This window comes from Leucopleurus acutus (assembly GCF_964270905.1).
Source record: "Leucopleurus acutus genome assembly, chromosome: 2".
Classification (NCBI taxonomy): domain Eukaryota; kingdom Metazoa; phylum Chordata; class Mammalia; order Artiodactyla; family Delphinidae; genus Leucopleurus; species Leucopleurus acutus.
Genome location: NC_139143.1, coordinates 166965005 through 166986749, shown reverse-complemented (window position 1 = coordinate 166986749; position 21745 = coordinate 166965005). Strand labels below are relative to the sequence as shown.

Sequence of the window (21745 nt, the reverse complement as noted above, 5' to 3'; positions counted from 1 at the left end):
ATCAATCCCCAGCAGGGTCTCTTTACAAAATGGTAGGTCTTCAGACCAGGCCATTAAAGCCCTGACGTGGCTGAACACAAAGCCCGAGGCGTCCTGAGTAGTGTGGGTTTTTTTCTGTGGAGAATATATCTCAAGTACCAACTTGAGTACCAGAAACACTCAAGTGGACACCTATTAAATGTCAGACACACGTACAGCATTTTAGATCCGTTATCTCATTTCTGTCTCATAACAACTTGCTGAGCTATGGATTATTCTTCCTGACTCAGAAAGGAGGAAACTGAGGCTCAGAGAGGTTAAGGAACTTGCCCAGAGGCACTCTGAGACTCAGACCCACATCTGCCTGGTCCCAAAGTCCGTCACTTCCCCATTCTTCTGCACTGCCTTGGAATCGTTGGCCGCAGTGGGAGGGGAGAGGGCTGTCCCTCCCTGCAAGCTGGCAGGGGCGGGGCCCCAGGCGAAGAGATTCTAGGAGCGAGGATGGTCCCTCGAGTGTGGTCTGCCCTGTATCTCACTCACTTCTTCTCCACTGAACCCTCTCTAGACAAGATGGTTTGGATGGATGGGACAGACTAGAGGCCTGCCTGATAAGGATAAAACATTGGACTTAACAAAGCAAGACCACACAGCGCAGTCCACAGAGTGGCCCTACCGAGTCTGGGCTAGAAACACAGTGACGCAGCCAGTGAGAGTAGGAAGCCCAGTCATGGCAGCAGTTCCAGCTACTGTGGCATCTTCCCAATGATGCCTCCATTTGGGCAAGGGCTGCTAGGCACGACCTGCCTTTACAGCCCAGGGGTTCCTTCCCTTAAGCTGCCGCAGGTGGGGTGAATCTGGGTGTTTCAAAACTGCTCTCGTTATTCTTCCGCCAACCCCCAAAGTGCCCTCAGTGTGTTTGGGTTCGTGGCCCCCACCCTGGCCCAGCTCCCTGCCAGATGGCTCCCCAGTATCGGACAGTCAGGCGTCCGCTTCCCACTCAGGACCCCGGCGTGGGCCTCACCGCCCTCTGCCAGTTGTCTTCAAGGCCCTGGCTGGACTCCTGGGCTGCTTCACCCACAGGACAGACAGGTCCCGCTGCTTGGGCGGGGCTGGCAGAGGGGCACAAAGTCCCCCTTTCCCTTCTAGGCCCAGGCACTGGCCAGCAGGACAACTGAGCTGCAGGAGACTAAATGAGGCCTTGGTGACATCCCAGTGGCACCCCATCCTTTCAGCGGGTACTCAACCAAGCTGGACCAGAAGCCAGGCCTCTCTTCCAATCCTGGGCACTGGCGCCCCCTCGCCCCACCGTCAGGCCCAGTCTGCTCCCCACTGAGTTAGAAGGAGAAGGCAGGCTCCATCCTCAGGCCCAGGCTTGACCTTACAAACCACGTTGCCCAGGTTGGAATGGGAACAGGTGATCATTCCAGGCGGCTAAAAAGCGGGCAGGCTGTGCCGACAGGTGAGAGTTGTGAAAAAGACCAACGATTTCGATGTTACACAGTCCTGGGTTCCACTTTTGACCCGGCTACCTCCTAACTGTGAGTCTGCGCAAGACCATCCCACCTCTCTGAGCCTCTGTTATCTAATCTATAAAATAAAAAAAAGAGAAAGAATAATGACGATAATGGCCTCTAACATACACAACGTTTACTATGAACCAGGCATGGTTCTAAGTGCTTTACAGCATTATCTTATTCAATTCTCAAAACAACCCCATGTGGGCTTCCCTGGTGGCACAGTGGTTGAGAGTCCGCCTGCTGATGAAGGGGACACGGGTTCATGCCCCGGTCCGGGAAAATCCCACATGCCGCGGAGCGGCTGGGCCCGTGAGCCATGGCCGCTGAGCCTGCGCGTCTGGAGCCTGTGCTCCGCAACGGGAGAGGCCGTGACAGTGAGAGGCCCACGTACCGCGATGAAGAGTGGCCCCCACTTGCCGCAACTAGAGAAAGCCCTCGCACAGAAACGAAGACCCAACACAGCCATAAATAAATAAAATAAAATTAAAAAGTGTACAGGTTTTAATTTAAAAAAACAAACAAACAAAACAAACAAACAAACAAAAACAAAAAACAACCCCATGAGATAGGTACTATTATCTTCCCTGTTTTACAGGGCAGGAAAATGAGGCACAGGGAGAGGAAGTGATTTGTCTAAGGCTACACAGTTTGTCATGGTAAAGCGGGACTCGAACCCAGGCAGCTGGAATCCAGAACCCAAGCTCTAAACTTATGCACGGTGATTTCACTTGTGAATACGTAGGTACAACGTCTATCCCAGCACCTGTCATGGGGATGATACTCCATGAACATTTGTTATCGCCCTTTGCTTCCTCCCTATAATGAAGGGGGATGAAGACCAGCCAGACCGTCCTGGCAGACTGCCAAGGGAGCTGGAAATTAGGGGCTTGTCACTGGGACTTCCAGACTGTTTGAGAGGACAGGCAGGTGTTCACTTAGTTGCGAGGAACATTTCCCCACGCCGAGCGCAGAAGAGTGGGTAACGAAAGCTGAGTTAACCTCTCCGCTCTGCTGGTTGCCCGTTTACTGGGTCAGAGAGTTGAAGTAATTTCCCCAAGGCTACTGAACTAGTAAATGGCAGAGCCAGGAACTGAACCTGGATCTGTCTTCTTCAATATCCTATACTCTCTCAACGTATCACAACACATAGTTGAGAACTGAGATTGCTCTGAAACCCAGGTCTCGCCTTCCTGCCTGCAGTACATTCACGGAGATCCAACCACACATACCCATGTGACTCCTCATTGCCACCGAGGGACAGGACTTAGTGTCAACACCAGGCCTCAGAGTATGCCCAGCAGAGGCCAGTCCTCAGATGCCTGGACAGCGCCTCCCCTGAGTCTGTGTGCAAAGAGGTGCAGGGCGTCGCCGGGGTGGGCAATGCTGGGGTGCATCTCAGGAAGTCCCCTGAGCCCATCTCCGGGGTGGGAATCAGTGTGGGAGGTAGGAAAATGAAAAGCTTTGCATTCAGACTGATGTGGGTGTGACTCTTGACTCTGCCAAATCCCGGCTCTGGGATTTGAGGCAAGATCCTCAAAGTCGCCTAAGCTTCGGTCTCCTCTGCTGTGAAATGAGGGAACGGTACTCATTACAGAGAGCTGCAGGGAAAGTTAAGTGAGGTTGCGTAAGTAAATGTCCAGTTGCACACAGTAAGGACTCCACGACTACTGGTCTCTTCTAAGAGCCATCGCTGATACAGCAGAGAACTGCACTCAGTATTTTACCTGAGGAAAAGAGCCATGTGGACGTGAGCCCCTGGAACGTTTGTTTCCATCAATTTCTCTTTCTTTCCTGTCCTCCTCTCCCTTCAAGTTCCTTCCTCCTCCCAGCCTTAAGGAACTGGGGAGCAGGATCGATTTCTCAGGCACCAACCCTTACGAGCTACATGACCTTGGACACATCACAGAGCCTCCACTGCTTCATCTGGCAAATGGGGAGATTTAAGGACTAAGGACAGACCTGGAGAACCAAAATCCAGGCAACCAATAATTTCCTTGCCAAGAGGAAGAGCAAAGGTCTTTCCTTTACCTCCAGGTCTGTGGGTGCCCTTCTAGCACTCCAGGTAATAGAAGGGTCATTTCAGAACCTGAAGACCCTTGCTAGCTGAGGTGATCCACAGTCCTCCTTCCAATCTATAGGGTCTGGGTTAGGAGAAGAGGGACAGGCACACCTGGCTTAAAAATCTTTGGGACCATTTTGGAGAGTGAAGGATTCATAGTGTGTAGAGTGTGGGTGTGTGAATGCGAGTGAGTGTGTGTACACATAGACACGTGAAGCAGAGTAGACTTTGAGTTTTCTGCGACCTTCAGCTCTTCTGACTCTCCTGGCCAGGCTCAAGATGCAGCTGCCACTTAAGGGGGTAGGAGGTCTGGAGCACACAAGTGGTGGGACCAGAGGGGAGGGTTCACACTGCAGCTGCTTTGTACCGATGCACGTTGGTGGGCTGGGCTGCCAGAAGAATCTGTTCTCGATCTTCACACAGCTGATCTCTGCACTTCCCTGCAGCGCATAGCCGGGGTCACACTGGAACACCGTGGAGTCACCGGCTTCCCAACTGTCGCCACTCCGGCTCCCATTCTGGGGGACCCCAGGGTCATTGCAGGATGTTGCTGTGGACACTGGGATAAGAAAACAGAGGAGGAAGTCGGGTTGCCTAAGTGTCTGCCAGACAGTGAGGCTCCTGGCTCACCACCCTCACTGACATCACCACGTCCATCACCAGGGCCACTGCTGGAATCTCCATTACCTCCCGCCGGTGTAACAGCGGGAGCAACAGCACCACCATCTCCGTTCTCACACCCATTACTGTCACCACCTCCACCACTACTTGTGACCATCACTTATTCTACTGGTACCCTCACCATTACCATCATCCACCTGTCCTGGGATACTACACTATGAGTTAAGCATGACTGCACCGCTATGACTGTAGGACTGAGTTCAACTTGTTATAACGATACAAGCCTTATTACAAAGATTAGCTTTGCAATTTTGCAAAATGTAGCTAACATGATCCGTATGAGGGAGTGACAAGGTAATTAAGCATAAACTCCAATATTCAACCAGAAAGGTCTGCAAAGGAGTTTGGGAGTTGTCCTGCCTGAATGCTGAGCAGTGGTTGAGAAGATGCTTGGAGTTACTAAGGTCGGGTGAAGGTCATGTTCTCCCTTGTATGGCGAACCACCAACAACTCATCAGACTGAAACCCGAGAGAATTCTGGTGTTTGTAGCAAGTGGCAAAGTAGAGTTCAAAATAAGTATAAATAGTGGGGGTGTATTAAAAATTCTAAAAACTCAGGAATTTGGGAGATGTTTGTAGTCTAATACCAGACAGCATAATACAGAGAAGGTGTTTTAAGAGCAAACATCAAATGAATGATGGAAGGGAGGAATAAATAATAAAAGCACAACTGAGGGAACAAATGGACAAAATGCAGCATGAGAAAACACACCAAAGGAAACGGTGCGACAGGAACTCCAGAGAAAAGATTCTGAGGCAGCTGCCTCCGCGGCCCCCGCCTGCGTCATCATTCACAGACTGTGGCTGGCAGGCCCCAGGGACAGGAGGTTCTGGAGGACACAGGACCCATAATGTTCATTGGCTTGTTTTTCTCAGAAATTCTGGCAGTTTTTCTCAGAAATTCTGGGAAAAATAACTTTTACACTAAGACAAATGAATTTATTATGGAGTAGAATGTAAGATTCACATTAGTTCTGAGGCAAACCAGGAAGCCTCAAAGAGATTTTAGGCTTCCTACATCCCTCAGATCTCCTGGGGATATACATTCACCTCCTCTGCTTTTAGGATGACTTCGGTGGAAAAGCCCAGGGCAACTGTATACACTAACAGCACTAATTATACCATCTAGGATTGCATGGACGAGTCGGGAGCTGGAGTATCTAATACCTTACACCCAGTAACGGCTAAGACAGTATGCAACAAACCGAGGCCCACAGCCAAATCTGGCTCTATGCCTGTTCTTACAAATAAAGTTTTATTGGAACACAGGCATGCTCACTTGTTTACATATTGTCTACAGCTGCTTTCATGCTCCGACAGCAGAGTGGAGTTGTTATGACAGAGATCATGTGGTCCACAAAGCCTGGACATTCACAGAAAAAGATTTACCACCTGTACTTTCACGGAAAAAGCTTACCCACCCCTGGTTTATGGTCTCTCACACTCTCCTCTTTTGAGATCACATTTTAAACCTACCCTTTGCTTTGCTCCAGCTTTAAATCATTAACACCCTCCATGATCTGCTATCACTATGCTCCAGGCACATTGGTAAAATCTCCTTCCAGTACAGCCAGCTTAGCCCCTTCCATCTTCCCCCATCCCTGCCCCCAGGGGCCTTTGCACCTGCTGGCCCTTCTGCCTGGAATGCTCTTGCCATGCATCTTCCCATGTCAGCTCCATCCTGTCATTTAGTTTTCAGCTCCAATAGCCTCTTCTCATACAGGCCTCTTTGGTCACCTTCTGGGCTCATCCCTTAACCCCCTTCCATCAAATTTGTCACATTATCCTGTTTTGTCCTCTTCGTAACACCATCTGTAATCATCTTGCTAGATCATGTGTCTTGCTAGTTCATGTGTTTGCCTCTTAACTTGTGCATCTCTACAGGAATAGAGACCTTGGCTGTTTTGATCTCAACTGTATCTCCACGGCCTAGAGTGGTACCTGGCACACAGTGGTGTTTGGTAAATATTTCTTGGGTGAATAAATAAATGAACAAACTATCACCGTCAGATACTTACTGAATTTATAAAGTCAAACAAGAACCAATCTTCTTACTACCCGATTAAAAACAGACTTAGCTTTCATCGCTAGCTTTACAGCGTACACATGTACATGATTCCCTGGAAGAAAAATAGCTCACTGTTGTGACCATACTCAGAAAGATTATTTATAGGGGAGGCAGTGGGGTGCGATGATTAAGGGCCTAGGTCTGGGAATCAGACACAGGTGTTTTGACCCAGGCTCTGCTACTTACTAACTAGATGACCTTGAATGAGAAACCTTTCTGGGCCTCAGAGCCCACATCTGCAACATGGATTAATGATGATGCCTGTACTTTACGGTTTTTGTGAAAATTATAAGAGATAATGTTGTAGAGAGTTTAGGGTGGTGTCAGCTCTATAGATGGCAGTGGTTACGCCTTCCTCTCCTTCTTTGCTCCCGCTCACCTTTCTTCGTTCTCACTTTCTCCCTTTAATGCTACTGAATGTGAGCTGCTTGGCAAAGCCTCCAGGGAGAGGCTGGATCCGCGTAGTACACACAGGATGTTAGATGTTACACAGTCATGTTTACTCAATAAAGCCAAGCCTGCACTAACCGTCCCTGGCATTTCTGTACAATCCCCCGTCAAACACACACTATAATGTTAACATGGGGTGAGCCGTTCTCGCTTCCCTAGAGTAGTGCTGGTATTTGCTAAGCGATGACAGCAACAGGGAAGGTGACCTTTTCCAAACCTCGGGTACACCAGCACACCAGGCCAGGTAGTTTTGCCCACTCCCCTGTCTGTAGGCCTAAGTGATGTTCAGGGTGGCTTGCCCAAAGCAACTCTTGTGTTAGAGAAAAACACCCTTTCATTTGTTCAAGCCTTCCTGTGCCCAGTGGTCCAGTAAGTGGTGAGTGAGCTCCTGCTGCATACACACGCTGTGCAGGAGTCTGATGGGCATGAGGTGGCCCCTACCCTCTAAGAGCTTCCTGTGAGCTGGCAAATAGGTGGCCAGCTCCCAGGCGAGGCCAGGTGCCTGGAACTGGCAACGTGCTGAAGAAATAGAAGTTGAGTGCTGGGGGTGCTATCGGCGACAGCAGTTTGTTCTGAATGGGGAGCTTGGGAAGAAGTGGCATCTGAGATGAACCCTGAAGGACGACAGGGCTTCTACGAGTTGGGCAATGCATGAGAAAGCAGCGGAAGCTGCTGGGCGAAGGCCCGGCTCACCAGAGCGCCCGGGGACTCTGTCCCACGTGGCAACTGCAAGGACACATTGGAGGTCAGATAATGCAAATCCACGGGGGAGTTTGCCGGTATGACGATGGGCTCTTTTTTTTTTTTTTTTCCTTTTTTAAAGCCATACCCATCAGCTTGAGCACAGAGAAAATACGTGTCTGGCTTAATTGTTCCCAATTCTCTTCCCCGCAGCGAGCGGACTGAGCTGTCTCTTCAGCATTCTACTCTCCTTACTGCTGGGAGAGCCTTCTATTGCTTATCCCAGCAGTCTCCAAAGTTTGTTCCATGAATGCTAGTCTCTTGAGAGGGCCTAGAAAAAAGTCATCCATGATGAAATATGTCTGAGAATTGTGACCTACCAGACCCCTTCCTAATGCGTCTGCATTAGCAGAACAAATGTTCTCGGAGGCTCCGAATGACAGATAACCTCTTTAGGTCTGCCTCAACCTAAGCACCTTCCTGACATGACGTGACCACACAGACTTCCTTTTCCTTTAAATACCAATGAATTGTCCATGGAACTCCTGGGAACAGATGTCGGGAAATGCTTATCTAAAATGACTCTCTTGTTGCCCCGCAGTGGGACCCTAACCTTAGGTGAGTTCAATGTTACTCACTGGTTCCCGGGGACCCTCTCCATGGGTGAATGGGTGTGGGGATTTCCAGTCAGAAGACTCCCAATGAACTCCACAAGGAGCTATTCCTCGAGAGGCCGGCAGCCTGCATGAGCGTTAAGTGGGCAAGTTCATGAGTACACAGGAACATGATCCTGGAGACCCTCATTTGCCACACATGCTGCTAAATGCTCGTCTCCATGGGGAAGACAGAGGCAGGAAAGAGCTAGAAGTAGGCTCTGTAATGCCATTGCAGCCTTACTGGTGCTAGAGCTATACCCAACCACCCTTAGCTGACACACCTACCAGGTGAGAGTGTGGAGGCAAAGCCATGGCCCAGGTGCCACACAGCCTCGCTCTGGCATCACCATGGAAACCCCCCTCTTACATACACACAGTGGAGTAAGGAGATGGTAATGAAGACAGCTGCTGTATAATAAACATAAGCATAGACCGAGGCAGAGTCACTCGTGCAGGGAGATGAGCGATGGAAGAGGCACTTCAGAGGAGATGAGATGATGCATCGCAGGGAGAGGCAGGACCAATCATAGAAACGAGCCAGTACTGGGACTTGGATGTTTGAGCATTGCCCATTTTTGGTAGCTCGCTGTCACGCTCCTCCATAGCTGGCTACCGCAGCACATAATTAATTGAATTTAGATGACTCGTATTTGGCTTCCGGTCCTTCCTGAGACGTGCACCAGACTAAGAACAAGAGTGTGTGACGTGTCAGCTCAGCTCTTCTGTGACTGTGCTCCAAGCCAGTGTCAGCTGTCCCTCCCCTGCCTCCCTCCCCACTCTCCACGTTTCAGCCACAGTGGACAACCCTCCACTTCCAGAGCCCGTTATCCTGCCTCTCACACATTCACACGCTCGTTGCACCCAGGATGCCCTTTTCTCTCTTTCTCATCTAATAAGGACCCACGAATCCTCCAAGTCCAACTCCATGGCAACTCGAAATCCACGTCACAGTTGACTATGCCCTCCTGGAAATACTGTCTTTTCTTCTGTAACTTCTACTCACCCTTCCGGTTGGAGCTTGGGCATCACCTTTCCTGGAACATCTTCCTTGATGCTCCAAGGTGACCATTATAGCTCACGTTTCTCCCTCCAGATACTCGTTGATTTGTATGTCAGTGTTTATCCACCTACCTGTCTCCCCTCCCCTCAGAGTAAGCTCGGCGCAGATATCGGAACAAGCACTACCCAAGGACCAGGCACAGAGCACACGCTCAATAAATGTCTTTACCCGAGTGGAGAGATGGAGGAAAGAAGGGACTTGCGGGAGGAGGAAGGGGGGTTACGGCAGGATTGGTGGATGGAAGCTGGCGGAAGGTGGGCACAGACCTGAGAACTGAATGGCAAAACCCTGCTTGCTGGTGAAGAAGTCGGTGCTGAACTGCAGAACGACCAAGCTGAAGGTGCTGTGCAGGTCCTTGGGCAGGGCCGGGCCGCTGAGCTCCTTCAGCAGAACCCCGTTCTCCACAGGCCCATCCCAGATGCGCAACACGTCGTGGAGCTCCTCCGTGTCAAAGACCAGGAAGTGGAGTCTGAACGGAGAGAAGAAGCAGGCGGTCACTCGGGGCTCAGCCCCTTCTTTCCAGGGGCTTCCGGTCAGGCAAAGTCATGCACCTAAGAAAGACTTGCAGGAAGGAAGAGGATTAGAGAGAATTATCCTCTCAATTTCCATCCAGCCTGCTCCACCCGTTGGCGGTCACCAGAAAATGGGAACAAGGGTGAGGGAGGGTAGATTTGGGGCATCCTGTTTATTATCGTGGAGCTTCCGGTTGCCACTGCAAAACCCCACCCATCTCCTCAACTCTACACGGCAGTCCCCAGGCCTCACTCCTGAGCCCCTATCCCTATCATTCTAGCTGGAAGGGGATGCTGAGAAGGCAGGATCTGGGGATAAAGGATAGAGGTAAAAAAACAAGTACTCAGTCAGAAGCCCAGCAAGGTATTTTGTGGATACTGACAGACTGACTCTAAAGTTTACATGGAGAGGCAAGAGATCTGGAAGAGCCAGCACAACACTGAAGAAGAACACATTTGGAGAACTGACACTACCTAATGTCAAGACTCATTATAAAGCTACAGTAATCAAGATAGTGTGATATCAGTGAAATAACAGACAAATAAATCAAAAGTCCAGAAATGGACTCATATTAATATAGTCAATTGATCTTTAACGAAGGAGCAAAGATAGTCTTTTCAACAAATGGTGCTGAAACTACTGGACATCCACATGCAGAAATGAATCTAGACACAGACTTTATACCCTTCACAAAAATTAACTCGAAACAGATCGCAGACCTAAGTGTAAACGTAAAACTATAAAACTCCTAGAAGATCACATAAGGGAAAACTCAGATGCCCTTGGGTATAGTGATAACTTATTAGATACAATACCAAAGGTACAATCCATGAAGAAAACAGGTGATAAGCTGGACTTCATTAAAATGAAACATTGCTGCTCTGCAAAAGATAACAAGATACCAAAATCTGAGGGTGCCCAAATTCCTCATACAGAAGGGCCTGGTATCTGCAAAGAACACCCTCCTGTATGCTTTAAATAATTTTTAGATTACTTATAATACTTAATACAATGTTAATGCTATGTAAATAGTTGTAAATATAATGTAAATGCTATGTAGATAGTTGCCTGTGCACGGCCAATTCAAGTTTGCTTTTTGGAACTTTGTGGATTGTTTTCAAATATTTTCCATCTGAGGTAGGTTGAATCGGTGGATCCTGAACGTGCAGCTATGGAGAGCCAATTCTATACAAAGAATTCTTAAAACTCAACAGTAAGAAAACAAATAACATGATTAAAAAGTGGGCTAACATTTACCAGATACCTCACTAAAGAAGATATACAAATGACACATAAGCATGTGAAAAGACGTCCCACATCGTATGTCATCGAGGAAATGCAAATGAAAAAAGCAATAAGATACCAGTGTACACTCATTAGAATGGCTAGGATTCAGAACAGCACCAAATGCGGATGACGATGTGGAGCAACAGGGACTCTCATCACTGTTGGTGCGAACGCAAAATGGTCCAGCCACTTGCGAACACAGTTAGGCAGTTTCTCACAAAACTAAACACACTCTTACCGTACGATCCAGAAACTGTGCTCGTCGGTATTTACCCAAAGGAGTTGAAAACTGATTTCCACGCAAAACCCTGCACACAGATGTTTATAGCAGCTTTATTCATAATTGCCAAAACTTGGAAGCAACCAGGATGTCCTTCAGTAGATGAATGGATAAATAAACTGTGGTATATCCAGACAATGGAATATTATTCAGTGCTAAAAAGATATGAACTATCAAGCCTTGAAAAGACACAGAGGAACCTTAAATCCATATTACTAAGTGATAGAAGCCATTCTGAAAAGGCTACATACTGTATGATTCCAAGTATGTAACATTCTGAAAAAGGCAAAACTATGGAAATAGTAAAAAGGTCAGTGATTGCCAGAGGCTAGATCAGGGAGAGGGGATAAACTGGTAGAGCACAGAGGATTTTTAGGGGAGTGGACATACTCTTATGATACTGTAATAATGGATACATGTCATTCCACATTTGTTCAAACCTATAGAATATGGGCACGAAGAGCAAACCCTAATATAAATGATGGATTCTTGGTGATAATGATGTGTCAATGAATGTAGATTCATCAGGTCTAACAAATGTACCACTCTGATGGGAGATGCTGATGATGGGGGAAGCTGTGCAGGTGTGGGTCAAGGGGGTGAATGGGAAATCTCTGTACTTTCAGCTTTGCTGTGAACGTAAGCCTGCTCTAAAAATTTAAGTCTTAAAAAAGGTGTGTGTGTGGGAAATAAAGGTCAGGGGTTATGGCAGGATCTTCGGGAAACTGGTCCAGCTGCAGTGGGGGCAAGGGTGAGCCTACACCTCCACTTCCCAGAGCAGAACTTGGATACCAGCCTGTCTCTCTGTCTCTCTCTCTCCTAATCAATTTTTTATTTCAGATTAATTTTAGGCTTACGGAAACGTTGCAAAGATAATACAGAGAATTCTTATAGACCCCTGACCACTTCTGCCATTGTCAATGCCTTCCATTTCCCTGGTACATTTGTCACAACTAAGAAACCAACATGGTACATTACTATGAACTCAACTCCCGTTGATTTGGATTTCACCTGTGTTTCCACTGATGCCCTTTTTCTGTTCCAGGATCCAATCCATTTATCACTATATCCTTTTAAAAATGTCTTTTAAAATTATAAAAATAAGATATGCTCAAGGCAGAAAAAGGCTAACAATATACAGATGTCCTGAATTTTTAAGAAGTCTCTCTCACACAAACCAATCTGTTCTCTAGAACTTTCCACTTGATATTAGGTTTGGTGCAAATACTTCCAGATTTTTTTCAATGTGCACACATACATTCCCCCCGCCTCCGCCATGGGACTGTATTTTACATAGTTTTATGTAACTTTCTTCACTTAATACTATATAATGGAGATATACATCTACTTCATTTTTTTCCTGTAGAAATGTACATTGCTATATTTCACTATTTCACATATGACTGCAAGGAACATTCCCATCTTTATGCAGTGTTTCACATTTACGTTAATATTTCAGTTGGCTTGTAGGAATACTTTGGTCGGGGCGACGGGTATACAATATATTTAAAGTTGTTGATAAATCCTGCTCAGTTATTCTCTTAAGTGACTGTGTCAATTTACATTCCCCCGAACAGTATTCATATGACTGTTCTCTTTAAACTTCACCTTACCAACATCAGATATTACAATGTAAATATATTCTATATTAAAATACTTGCCCGTCTGCTAAACCGAAATGGAATCTCACTAGTGTTTTAAATTTAGATAATTCAGTAAGGTTGCGTATCTCTGCATATATTTATTGGTCATTTGTATACCTTCACATCTTTTACCCAGCTTGAGTTATTTGTCTTTTTAAATTCTGTTCACACATTATAATTTTTATTTATTATCTTTATATATTTTTATTTCTCTTTTACATATTTGGTGCTGACATTTTCTCCCAGCAGCTGGTATCTCTTTTTCCTTGAAATTTTGTTTATGGTGTCTTTTTTGGTATAGAAGTTACTCATTCTACGTAATCAAATGTTAATATTTTCCTTTAAGGATATTGGATGTCACGGTACGCTTGGGCAAACCCTCTTCTTCCCTATATGATTAAAAGGCAAAGCTTTAGGGCTTCCCTGGTGGCGCAGTGGTTGAGAGTCCGCCTGCCGATGCAGGGGACACGGGTTCGTGCCCCGGTCCGGGAAGATCCCACATGCTGCGGAGTGGCTGGGCCCGTGAGCCATGGCCACTGAGCCTGCGTGTCTGGAGCCTGTGCTCCGCAATGGGAGAGGCCACAACAGTGAGAGGCCCGTGTACCGCAAAAAAAAAAAAGCAAAACTTTAATATTTTCTCAGCAGTTGTGTAGTTTCATTTGTTGGGTTTATTGGTTCATTATTTTTTCCAAATGGACCCTCAATTATCCCGCCACCTACCTAAAGTAGCCTCTTCCATGTTCTCTCAAAATGCTCTGCTTCTTTCCTCCTTAGCATTTATTACAGTCTATACTTTATTTATTTGTTTACTACTCCTCTCCCCAGCTAGAACATGACTTTCACGAGCATGGGGGCAGGTCCTCTTCACGCTGGTAGCCCCACTGCCTGGGCCATGCCTGACCCTTCTCATAGAGCTCATGAGTACCTGAATGAAGATGCCTGTGCCTGGATAACCCAGGCTCTCTCTCTCAACGGGTCTGAAACCTCGGCCATGGGTCTGAGTCTAGACTCTCCTCTGTTCCAGGGCTTCCTCCTTTGCCGTGACGGGATTCTAAATACTTGTGGTACCAGGAGCTCAGCTACTCGGCTGATTTCAGTTTTCAGTCTCATATTTTGATATTCTTACAGGGCAAGCTCCCCTTCGTATTTTCCCCCAAAATTTCTTAGCTAATTTCCCAAATTTATCCTTTCAAATTCCTCCAAATCCCGTGGATACTATGATTGAAATTGCACTTATTTATTTATTTTAAATTTATTTATTTATTTATTTATTTATTTATTTATGGCCGCGTTGGGTCTTTGTTGCTTTGTGCGGGCTTTCTCTAGTTGCGGAGAGCGGGGGCTACTCTTTGTTGTGGTGCGCGAGCTTTTCATTCCAGTGGCTTCTTTTATAGCAGAGCACGGGCTCTAGGCGTGCGGGCTTCAGTAGTTGTAGTTTTCAGGCTCTAGAGCGCAGGCTCAGTAGTTGTGGCGCATAGGTTTAGTTGCTCCGCGGCATGTGGGATCTTCCCGGACCAGGGCTCGAACCCATGTCCCCTACATTGGCAGGCGGATTCTTAACCACTGCACCACCAGGGAAGCCCTGAACACACTTACTGATTGATTCGGGCAAATTGATATCTTTACGTTCCTTATTTTCCCCAGCCAGGAACACTGTAGATGTTGTAACTTATTTAGGGGTTAGTTTAGGTACTTTGGTAAAGTTTTATGGTTCTCCTCTTTGCATTTTTCCTCTTAAATTCAATTTTTGGCTTTCAGCTCCATTGTGAGTGGGATTTAATTATTAGTTACATATTCATTGTTGGATATATATATGTATATGTGTGCATGTATTTCTTATTTTCAGTCACTAGTTAAGTTCTAACAGGCTTCAAGTGAAGCTCTTGGATTTCCTAGGTAGACCCTTTTATAGATACAGGTGGAGCTTCCTCAGTACCAGAGCTGTGTGGGTTTCCTCAATGGTTGTATTCTCATCCCCCTGGCAGGCCTCTCCTCCAGGGACTTCTGACGAGTGAAAACAGGCTTCTCTTCAAGGCGTTTAGGAGGGAACAGACTGGGGCCCTACACTTGGTTGGAAGGGGAGAAGGAGCTCCGCAGGAAAAGCGGAGCAAACAAGCATCCTCCCTGCTGTGCTAAGCTGCCCCTGGCTTCTCTGCTTCCTCCATGGTCCGTGAGGCACTGGGAAATCGGCAGCCGCCTGCAGGCGCAGACCAAGCGGTAGCTGTGTGGTGCTGCCAGACGTGCTCTCAGGGAAGAGAGGTTCTCGTGGGCCAGGCTTGTCAGGGAAGGCAGGAGGAGACGAGGCTAGAAGTTTGGGTGGCGTGAAAGGGAACGTGTTTTCTTTTTTCTTTCTTTTTCTTTTTTTTTTTTTTTGCGGTATGCAGGCGTCTCACTGTTGTGGCCTCTCCCGTTGCGGAGCACAGGCTCCGGACGCGCAGGCTCAGCGGCCATGGCTCACAGGTCCAGCCGCTCCGCGGCATGCGGGATCCTCCCGGACCGGGGCACGAACCCATGTCCCCTGCATCGGCAGGCAGACTCTCAACCACTGTGCCACCAGGGAAGCCCAGAGGGTGCTTTCTTTGGATGTACTAACACAAGACAAGACCCAGAGGCAGGGGAGAGGTTAAGGTACCTGGGAAGACAGGCGACGCCCACACCGGAGTTCGGGTGGCATGAGTATGTCATAGGGACAGAGCTGGATTGAGAGAGGGACATCAGTATTAGCTAGCAGAGTTGGGGTTTTATCCTCTTCTGGTTAGAGACCGACTGAGGTTCCTGAGGGTGAATAATGGAATGGATGAGTGAGTGAATTGAAGAATGAACAAATGAAATCCCAGAAGGACCAGACCGATGCGAAGTGTGAAAAGAGAATATGTACACTAGGTAGAAATGAAAGAAAACATATTTATACAACCCCTGTGTACCAGGCAATTTCACCTTATCCCATTTAGTCCTCACAAGCAACTTTATTTTGTAGGTAGCACCATTCCCCTCTTTAAAAATGAGAATACTGAGGCTCAGAGAGGTTAAGTAACTTGCTCAAGGTCAAGGGCTGGTCAGAGAGCGACACAGAATTACATTATATAATTCCAGTCCAGGTCAGACTTTGGCGCTTCCTCTCTCTCCCCTGACAACGCTGCCTGCACCTCCAGAAGGAAGAGGCTGTGGCCGAGAGCCAGGCCTGCTCCAGAGAGGCCCCATCAGTAATCAATAGTTTACATGTCAATCATACACAAGGTTAAAGGGCTGAGATTTAAGACCCTTAATTAAAAGTGCCAATTCACTGCATTCAGCTTAACTGATCTGTTAGTCAGACAAAGTCAAAGGCTTGGCATTGATGAGGTCAACAGAGGTGGGAGGACGAGGCCAGAGGAGGGAGCCTGAGGTCCTGTGCATGCAGAAACCATGCAGCTTGGCAATGGAAAGGAGAGAAGCTGAAGTTCCGGACCTCTTACTGCCTTCGTTTATGTAAATGCCTTCTGTGTGCTAGGTGCTGGGAGATAATGGCGAAGATGACAGACAGGGTGTCATTTTCCAGCTGTTTCTGGAGACGGGCAATACTCCTGCACACACAACCCCATCAGAAGACTACCAGCTGTGGGCAAATGCGATGAAGGAAACGGCAGAGCGCTGAGATGGAGCCACTGGGTTAGACAGACTGGCCAGGAAGGCCTCTCCACGGAGGTGACACGTAAGGAAGAGGAGAGGCTTAGAGGGAGCCAGTCACCAGGGCAGGGCAAGAGGTGGGAGGACGTTTTCTGTGGATAAAGGGCAGCATGAGCAAAGGCCCCGAAAGGGAAGCAGCTCAGAGCATCAGAGCAACAGAAAGGCCACTGAGGCTGTCCCTGGGCCAAGAGAGGTAGGCAGAGGCCAGGTCTCGTGGAGCCCGGTGGGTCGGGGAAAATTTTGGATTTTATTCTATGGGCTAAGGGACGTCACTGAAGGATTTTAAGCTGAGGCTTACAAGATCCAATTTTCATTTGAAGATCACTCCTGCTGCCCGGATAAGAACAGCCTGGCAAGGGCAACGTCGGATGCAGGGAAATTAGCTAGGGGGCTACTACAGGTGCTAGTGACCTCTTTCATGATAAATCCTTGATGCTAGCCAGTGAAGCTTTGCCAATCTGACCACGTGGATTAAGAGTCTTACTGAAGACGTTTTTCATCCCATAGAAATCAAAGTCTATAAAATGCTAATTAGAGGTTCTCATTGATAGGGATAATTCTGGGCCCAAGCAGACATTTGGGTTTGCCTGAGCAGCTCCCCTGCAGGTGACCATCCAGTCTCCTTCTGGCTTTTGAAATACTGAAAACCATTTGAGGATCCTGCGCCCAGCATGCTGTGAGAAGCTGATCCTTCATCTTGACGCCTCACCCGTTTGCGCTCGTTTCTCTGGGCCACAGACACGACGATAGCCCCGGAAGAGGGAGGGGGCCTGATGTGCATCGCGCTCTGTGCTGAGAGCTGCCGAAACGTGGAAGCCTGTGTCTTTGCCCTGGGGGCTCCTGCTGCTTATTGAAAGAGACACACACAACACAATAATACGTGCAGGAGGTGCTGAACGCATGGGATAAATTAAGCGCTATCGAAATAACTGGACGGAGAAGAGAACTAATCATTTGTTGGAAATCTACGTGCCAAGTGCTTCATGTATATTGTCTAATATCCTCATAACAAGCCTGTAAGTTGGAGCCTATTTTTGCCATCTTGCTGATGTGGAAACTGAAGTCCCGGGGGTTAATTGGGGAGACTTGCTGAGGGTGGGGGGGGGGGCGTCAAACAGCTTGTCAGGATCAGAGGGTGTATTCAAACCACGTCTGTCTGGGACCAAAGGCCTTTCTTTTACATCGTCATCTTCTTCTAATTGAGAGAGGCAAGGAAAACTTCAAGGAGGAGATGTCTTTGAAGCAGGTTTGGAGAAATAAAAGCGAAGCACAAGGAAAGTGAGAGAGGAAGGTGACTGCAAGAGAGAGAGCAGGGGCTTCCCTGGTGGTGCCGTGGTTGAGAATCTGCCTGCTAATGCAGGGGACACGGGTTCGAGCCCTGGTTTGGGAGGATCCCACATGCCTCCGAGCGACTAAGCCCGTGCGCCACAACTACTGAGCCTGCGCGTCTGGAGCCTGTGCTCCGCAACAAGAGAGGCCGCCATAGTGAGAGGCCCACGTGCCGCGATGAAGAGTGGCCCCCGCTCACCACAACTAGAGAAAGCCCTCGCACAGAAACGAAGATGCAACACAGCAAAAATAAATTAATTAATTAATAAACTCCTACCCCCAACATCTTCTTTAAAAAAAAAAGAGAGAGAGAGAGAGAACAGCATTACAGAGGCACACAGAGTGTGTCCCCCTCCCCTTTTCAATCCACCTTTCCCACCAGGGCCAGCTGACCTTTCTGAACCACGTATCTGACCAGTCATTCCCTTTTCCCTACAGAATAAAGTCAGGCTTCCTAGGGGATGCTCCAAGCCCTCCACGAATAGCCCCAACTGCCTCCTCCTCTTCCTCTCACTCTTTACCCATTTTCTTCTCTTTCTCTGGCTTCGGGGACTTCCCTCTGCCTGGATGTTTCCAACCCCTACACGTGCCCTCACACCACCTGTAATGGCTTCAATGGTCTCCCCCCAAGAGATATGTTCAAGTCCTAACACTCGGTCCCTGTGAATGTAATCTTACTTGGAAATAGGGTCTTTGTAGATGTCATCAAGTTAAGATGAGGACGTACTGGAGTAGGGTGGGTCCTGAGTCCAATGACTGATGTCTTTCTAAGAGAAAGGAAAGGGAGATTTGGATGCAGAGGCACCGTGGAGACGCAGGGAAGGGGACCGTGTGAAGATGGAGGCAGAGACTGGAGTGATGCACCCACAAGCCAAGGAGTGCTGGCAACTCCCAGAAGCTGGGAAATGCAACTGATTCTTCCCTAGAGCCTTCAGAGGCAGCGTGACCCTACTCGCTCCTCGATTTTGGGTTTCTAGGCTCTAGAAGTGTGAGAAAATAAATTTTTGTTAAGTCATTCGGTTGTTACAGCAGCCCTAGTAAACTCATACACCACCTGAATACCATGTCCCAGTAGATCCCCACCTCCAGTTGGTAAGCTTTTCCATGGGCTTTTCCATGCCCTCCCCATGGCCCCGATCTCGTGAGATGCTCCTCTGTGTGCTCTGTGTATCAGAGTCGTCCACTGAATAACCTGTCTCACTGAGTTCCTTAACTGTTGTGTTTGTGTCTCCTTTGTGTTTGTATCTTTGGTACCCAGCACCAGGCCTGACCCACACTCAGCTCCCGGTTTGGTTGAGCTGATGAGTAAGTGAATGGGTCATCGGCTTTCGGGGACGCCCATAGTTCAGTCCGTGCTGTGTGTGCCACTTGGTGACGGGCAACTTAAATCCTATGTGCTAAGGAAGATACTTCCTATTTCACTGGAGGTTCTGACATCTCTCTTTACTGCCCACATCCCGCCCCTTGAATCTATGTCTTTGGCATCCTATCGCCACCATAGAGATAGGACCTAGCTGCACAGACCCTGGGCCAGAGATGGCTGCCTAGTTTAAAGCCAGAAGACAGGGGGATGCTGCAGCCATGGTCTCACACTCTCCAAATACAGCTCTACAAGTCTTCTGACCAATATTCACACATCCAATCAATGAATAGCAGGAAGTGGGTGCAGATATCACACCAGGAACTGGTGATATAGACAAGAACATGGCTTGTTTCTGCCCCTAGCTGTGGTGTGATAAGTACTATGGTACAGATATGCACAGAGAAGTTCCCACCTCAGGCCAAGGGGTGAGGCAAGGTCCCCGGAGGAGGGAACAACTAAGCTGAGTCTTAAGAGGTGAACAGGATTTTCCAGATGAAGAGGGTGGCGAGGAGTGTGAGAAGAAAGGGGAATGCCGGGCAGAGAAAAGAGGTTGTGCAAAGACACGGATGGGATGGAGAGACGGGCACCCCCAGGACAGTACAGGTTCTTCAGGAGGACGAGAGCATGGGTGCAGGTGGGTGAGACCTGAAGCCATGGGTTTGGACAAGTCCACCCAATGAGTATCAGTGTGGGCAGCACACAGAGAAGGGTGTCCTGGAGATCCATGGCATTAAGGATGAGCAGGGGAAGGAGACTAAGAATGAGGAGTGGAGGAGGTAGAAGGTAAACCAGAAAAAGGTGCAGCCCAAGGAGTCAAGAGAGGAGAGGGGCTTCCCTGGTGGCGCAGTGGTTAAGAATCCGCCTGCCAATGCAGGGGAGATGGGTTCGAGCCCTGGTCCTGGAAGATCCCACGTGCCGCGGAGCAGCTAAGCCCGTGCGCCACAACCACTGAGCCCGCATGCCACAACTACTGAAGCCCCCTTGCCTAGAGCCCATGCTCCACAACGAGAAGCCACCGCAATGAGAAGCCCGTGCACTGCAACGAAGAGTAGCCCCCCGCTCGCCGCAACTAGAGAGAAAGCCCTCGTGCAGCAACAAAGATTCAACGCAGCCAAAAATAAATAAATAAATAAAAGAGAGAGAGACTCAGCAGGGCAATGATGTCCAACTGTGGAAGAAGGCAAGGCAGGCATGGCCTCTTCGGTCCTTTCCATGGTCCTGGGTCAGGCTGGGGGCAGAGAGGGGGGAGCCCCGTTTCCAAAAAGGAGGGGCCTTGAGTTGGTCTCAGTGTCCTAAATCTGCCTGGGGTAAGCCTGGGCTTTCACTACTGACAAGCATGCCAGCTCAGCTAATGAGCCCCGCTGGTCTCTGGTCCTCTTTCCCATTCCCCTGGGGGCTGCCCGGAACCTCTGCTTGCTCTCTCTGGAGCTGGGTCTTCATGTCAGATTGGCTGCCACTCCCTTTAACTGCAGGGCACCCCGACCGTGGGGCCATCCCTGTTCCGGGATCTCTGTACACCTTTTCATCATGGTGTTTCCACAGAGTCCCACCTTCCACCACAATGTCCCAACAGCAGCTCCCCAGGTGAGGGAGCCCTCACCTGGCCCTCACTCCCTTACCTCTGCCCACCAGCCCACCACTAAGAGTCCCCCCAGGCTTTGCGGTTAAGGTTCATGACACTCAGCTTCAACCACAGGAAGAGATTTACTGCCAGAACGTTCATCTAAAAAGCTAGGAGAGCATCAAATTGTCATTGTAGGGGCTGCACCCCTTAAGTGCTGTCCATAGACAAACTCGAGTCTGGGACTACGGTTTTCAGCTCTCACTCTGAAGGAAACTTTAACACATCGGGTATTTCTCGGGTACTGCCCACTTCCACACTTAGAAGTGGTTCATCTGTATCTGTCACACATTAGAAAAATGCAAAAACTAGAAAGGAAAAAAATCACAGCATCTTTATATGTTGATTTCACTTGCCTTCTGACTGGGCCCCAGAATATGAAAAGGCTTTGGGTGCTTCGAAGCAACTGTCACCACTGCGTGAACACATGGATATTGCACCGGGAAGAGTGTTAACAGCGGATCTTTACATCAGGGGAAAATGGCATGTGAACGAACAGCTGCTGTAGCAGGGGGAGGGGTCAGAAATCACTCCTGTCCCCAAGTGAGAACGCAGCTTAAATTATCCTCAGTGACTTTGGAAATGACAATAAGAAAATAATGCTTGCTTCACAAAATGCCCCCCTCTGAGCCACGGAGCAGCAAACCAACAATTAAACCATGATTATAATAGCAGACAATAATAATTAAAGCATTGTGTCATCCAAAGAGCAAAAACTGAGAAGACAGACCAAAGCTCAAAGCAAGCATTGGTGTCTAGAGCAAAAATAGAGGGTGTCCTTTCCTGGTGCCAGCTGGTATTGGGAAGACAGAAAGATTCTTCTTGTGTTATTTTCCTAAGTGAAAGAATAAACCTGGGCTTCAGTCACTGAAGAAGCTGCAGTGACTGGTGT

At 48.3% G+C, this 21745-nt stretch overlaps 1 protein-coding gene across 1 annotated transcript in view; it reads right to left on the bottom strand.

Moving 5' to 3' along the window:
* The window catches only part of CSMD2 (CUB and Sushi multiple domains 2), a gene marked incomplete at both ends in the record, with an annotated part of 666422 nt that overhangs the window by 151178 nt on the left and 493499 nt on the right, over positions 1 to 21745 (bottom strand). Inside the window, 2 exon segments of the mRNA XM_082863599.1 lie at positions 3923 to 4114; positions 9418 to 9620. Coding sequence (XP_082719725.1) covers positions 3923 to 4114; positions 9418 to 9620 — 395 coding nt within the window.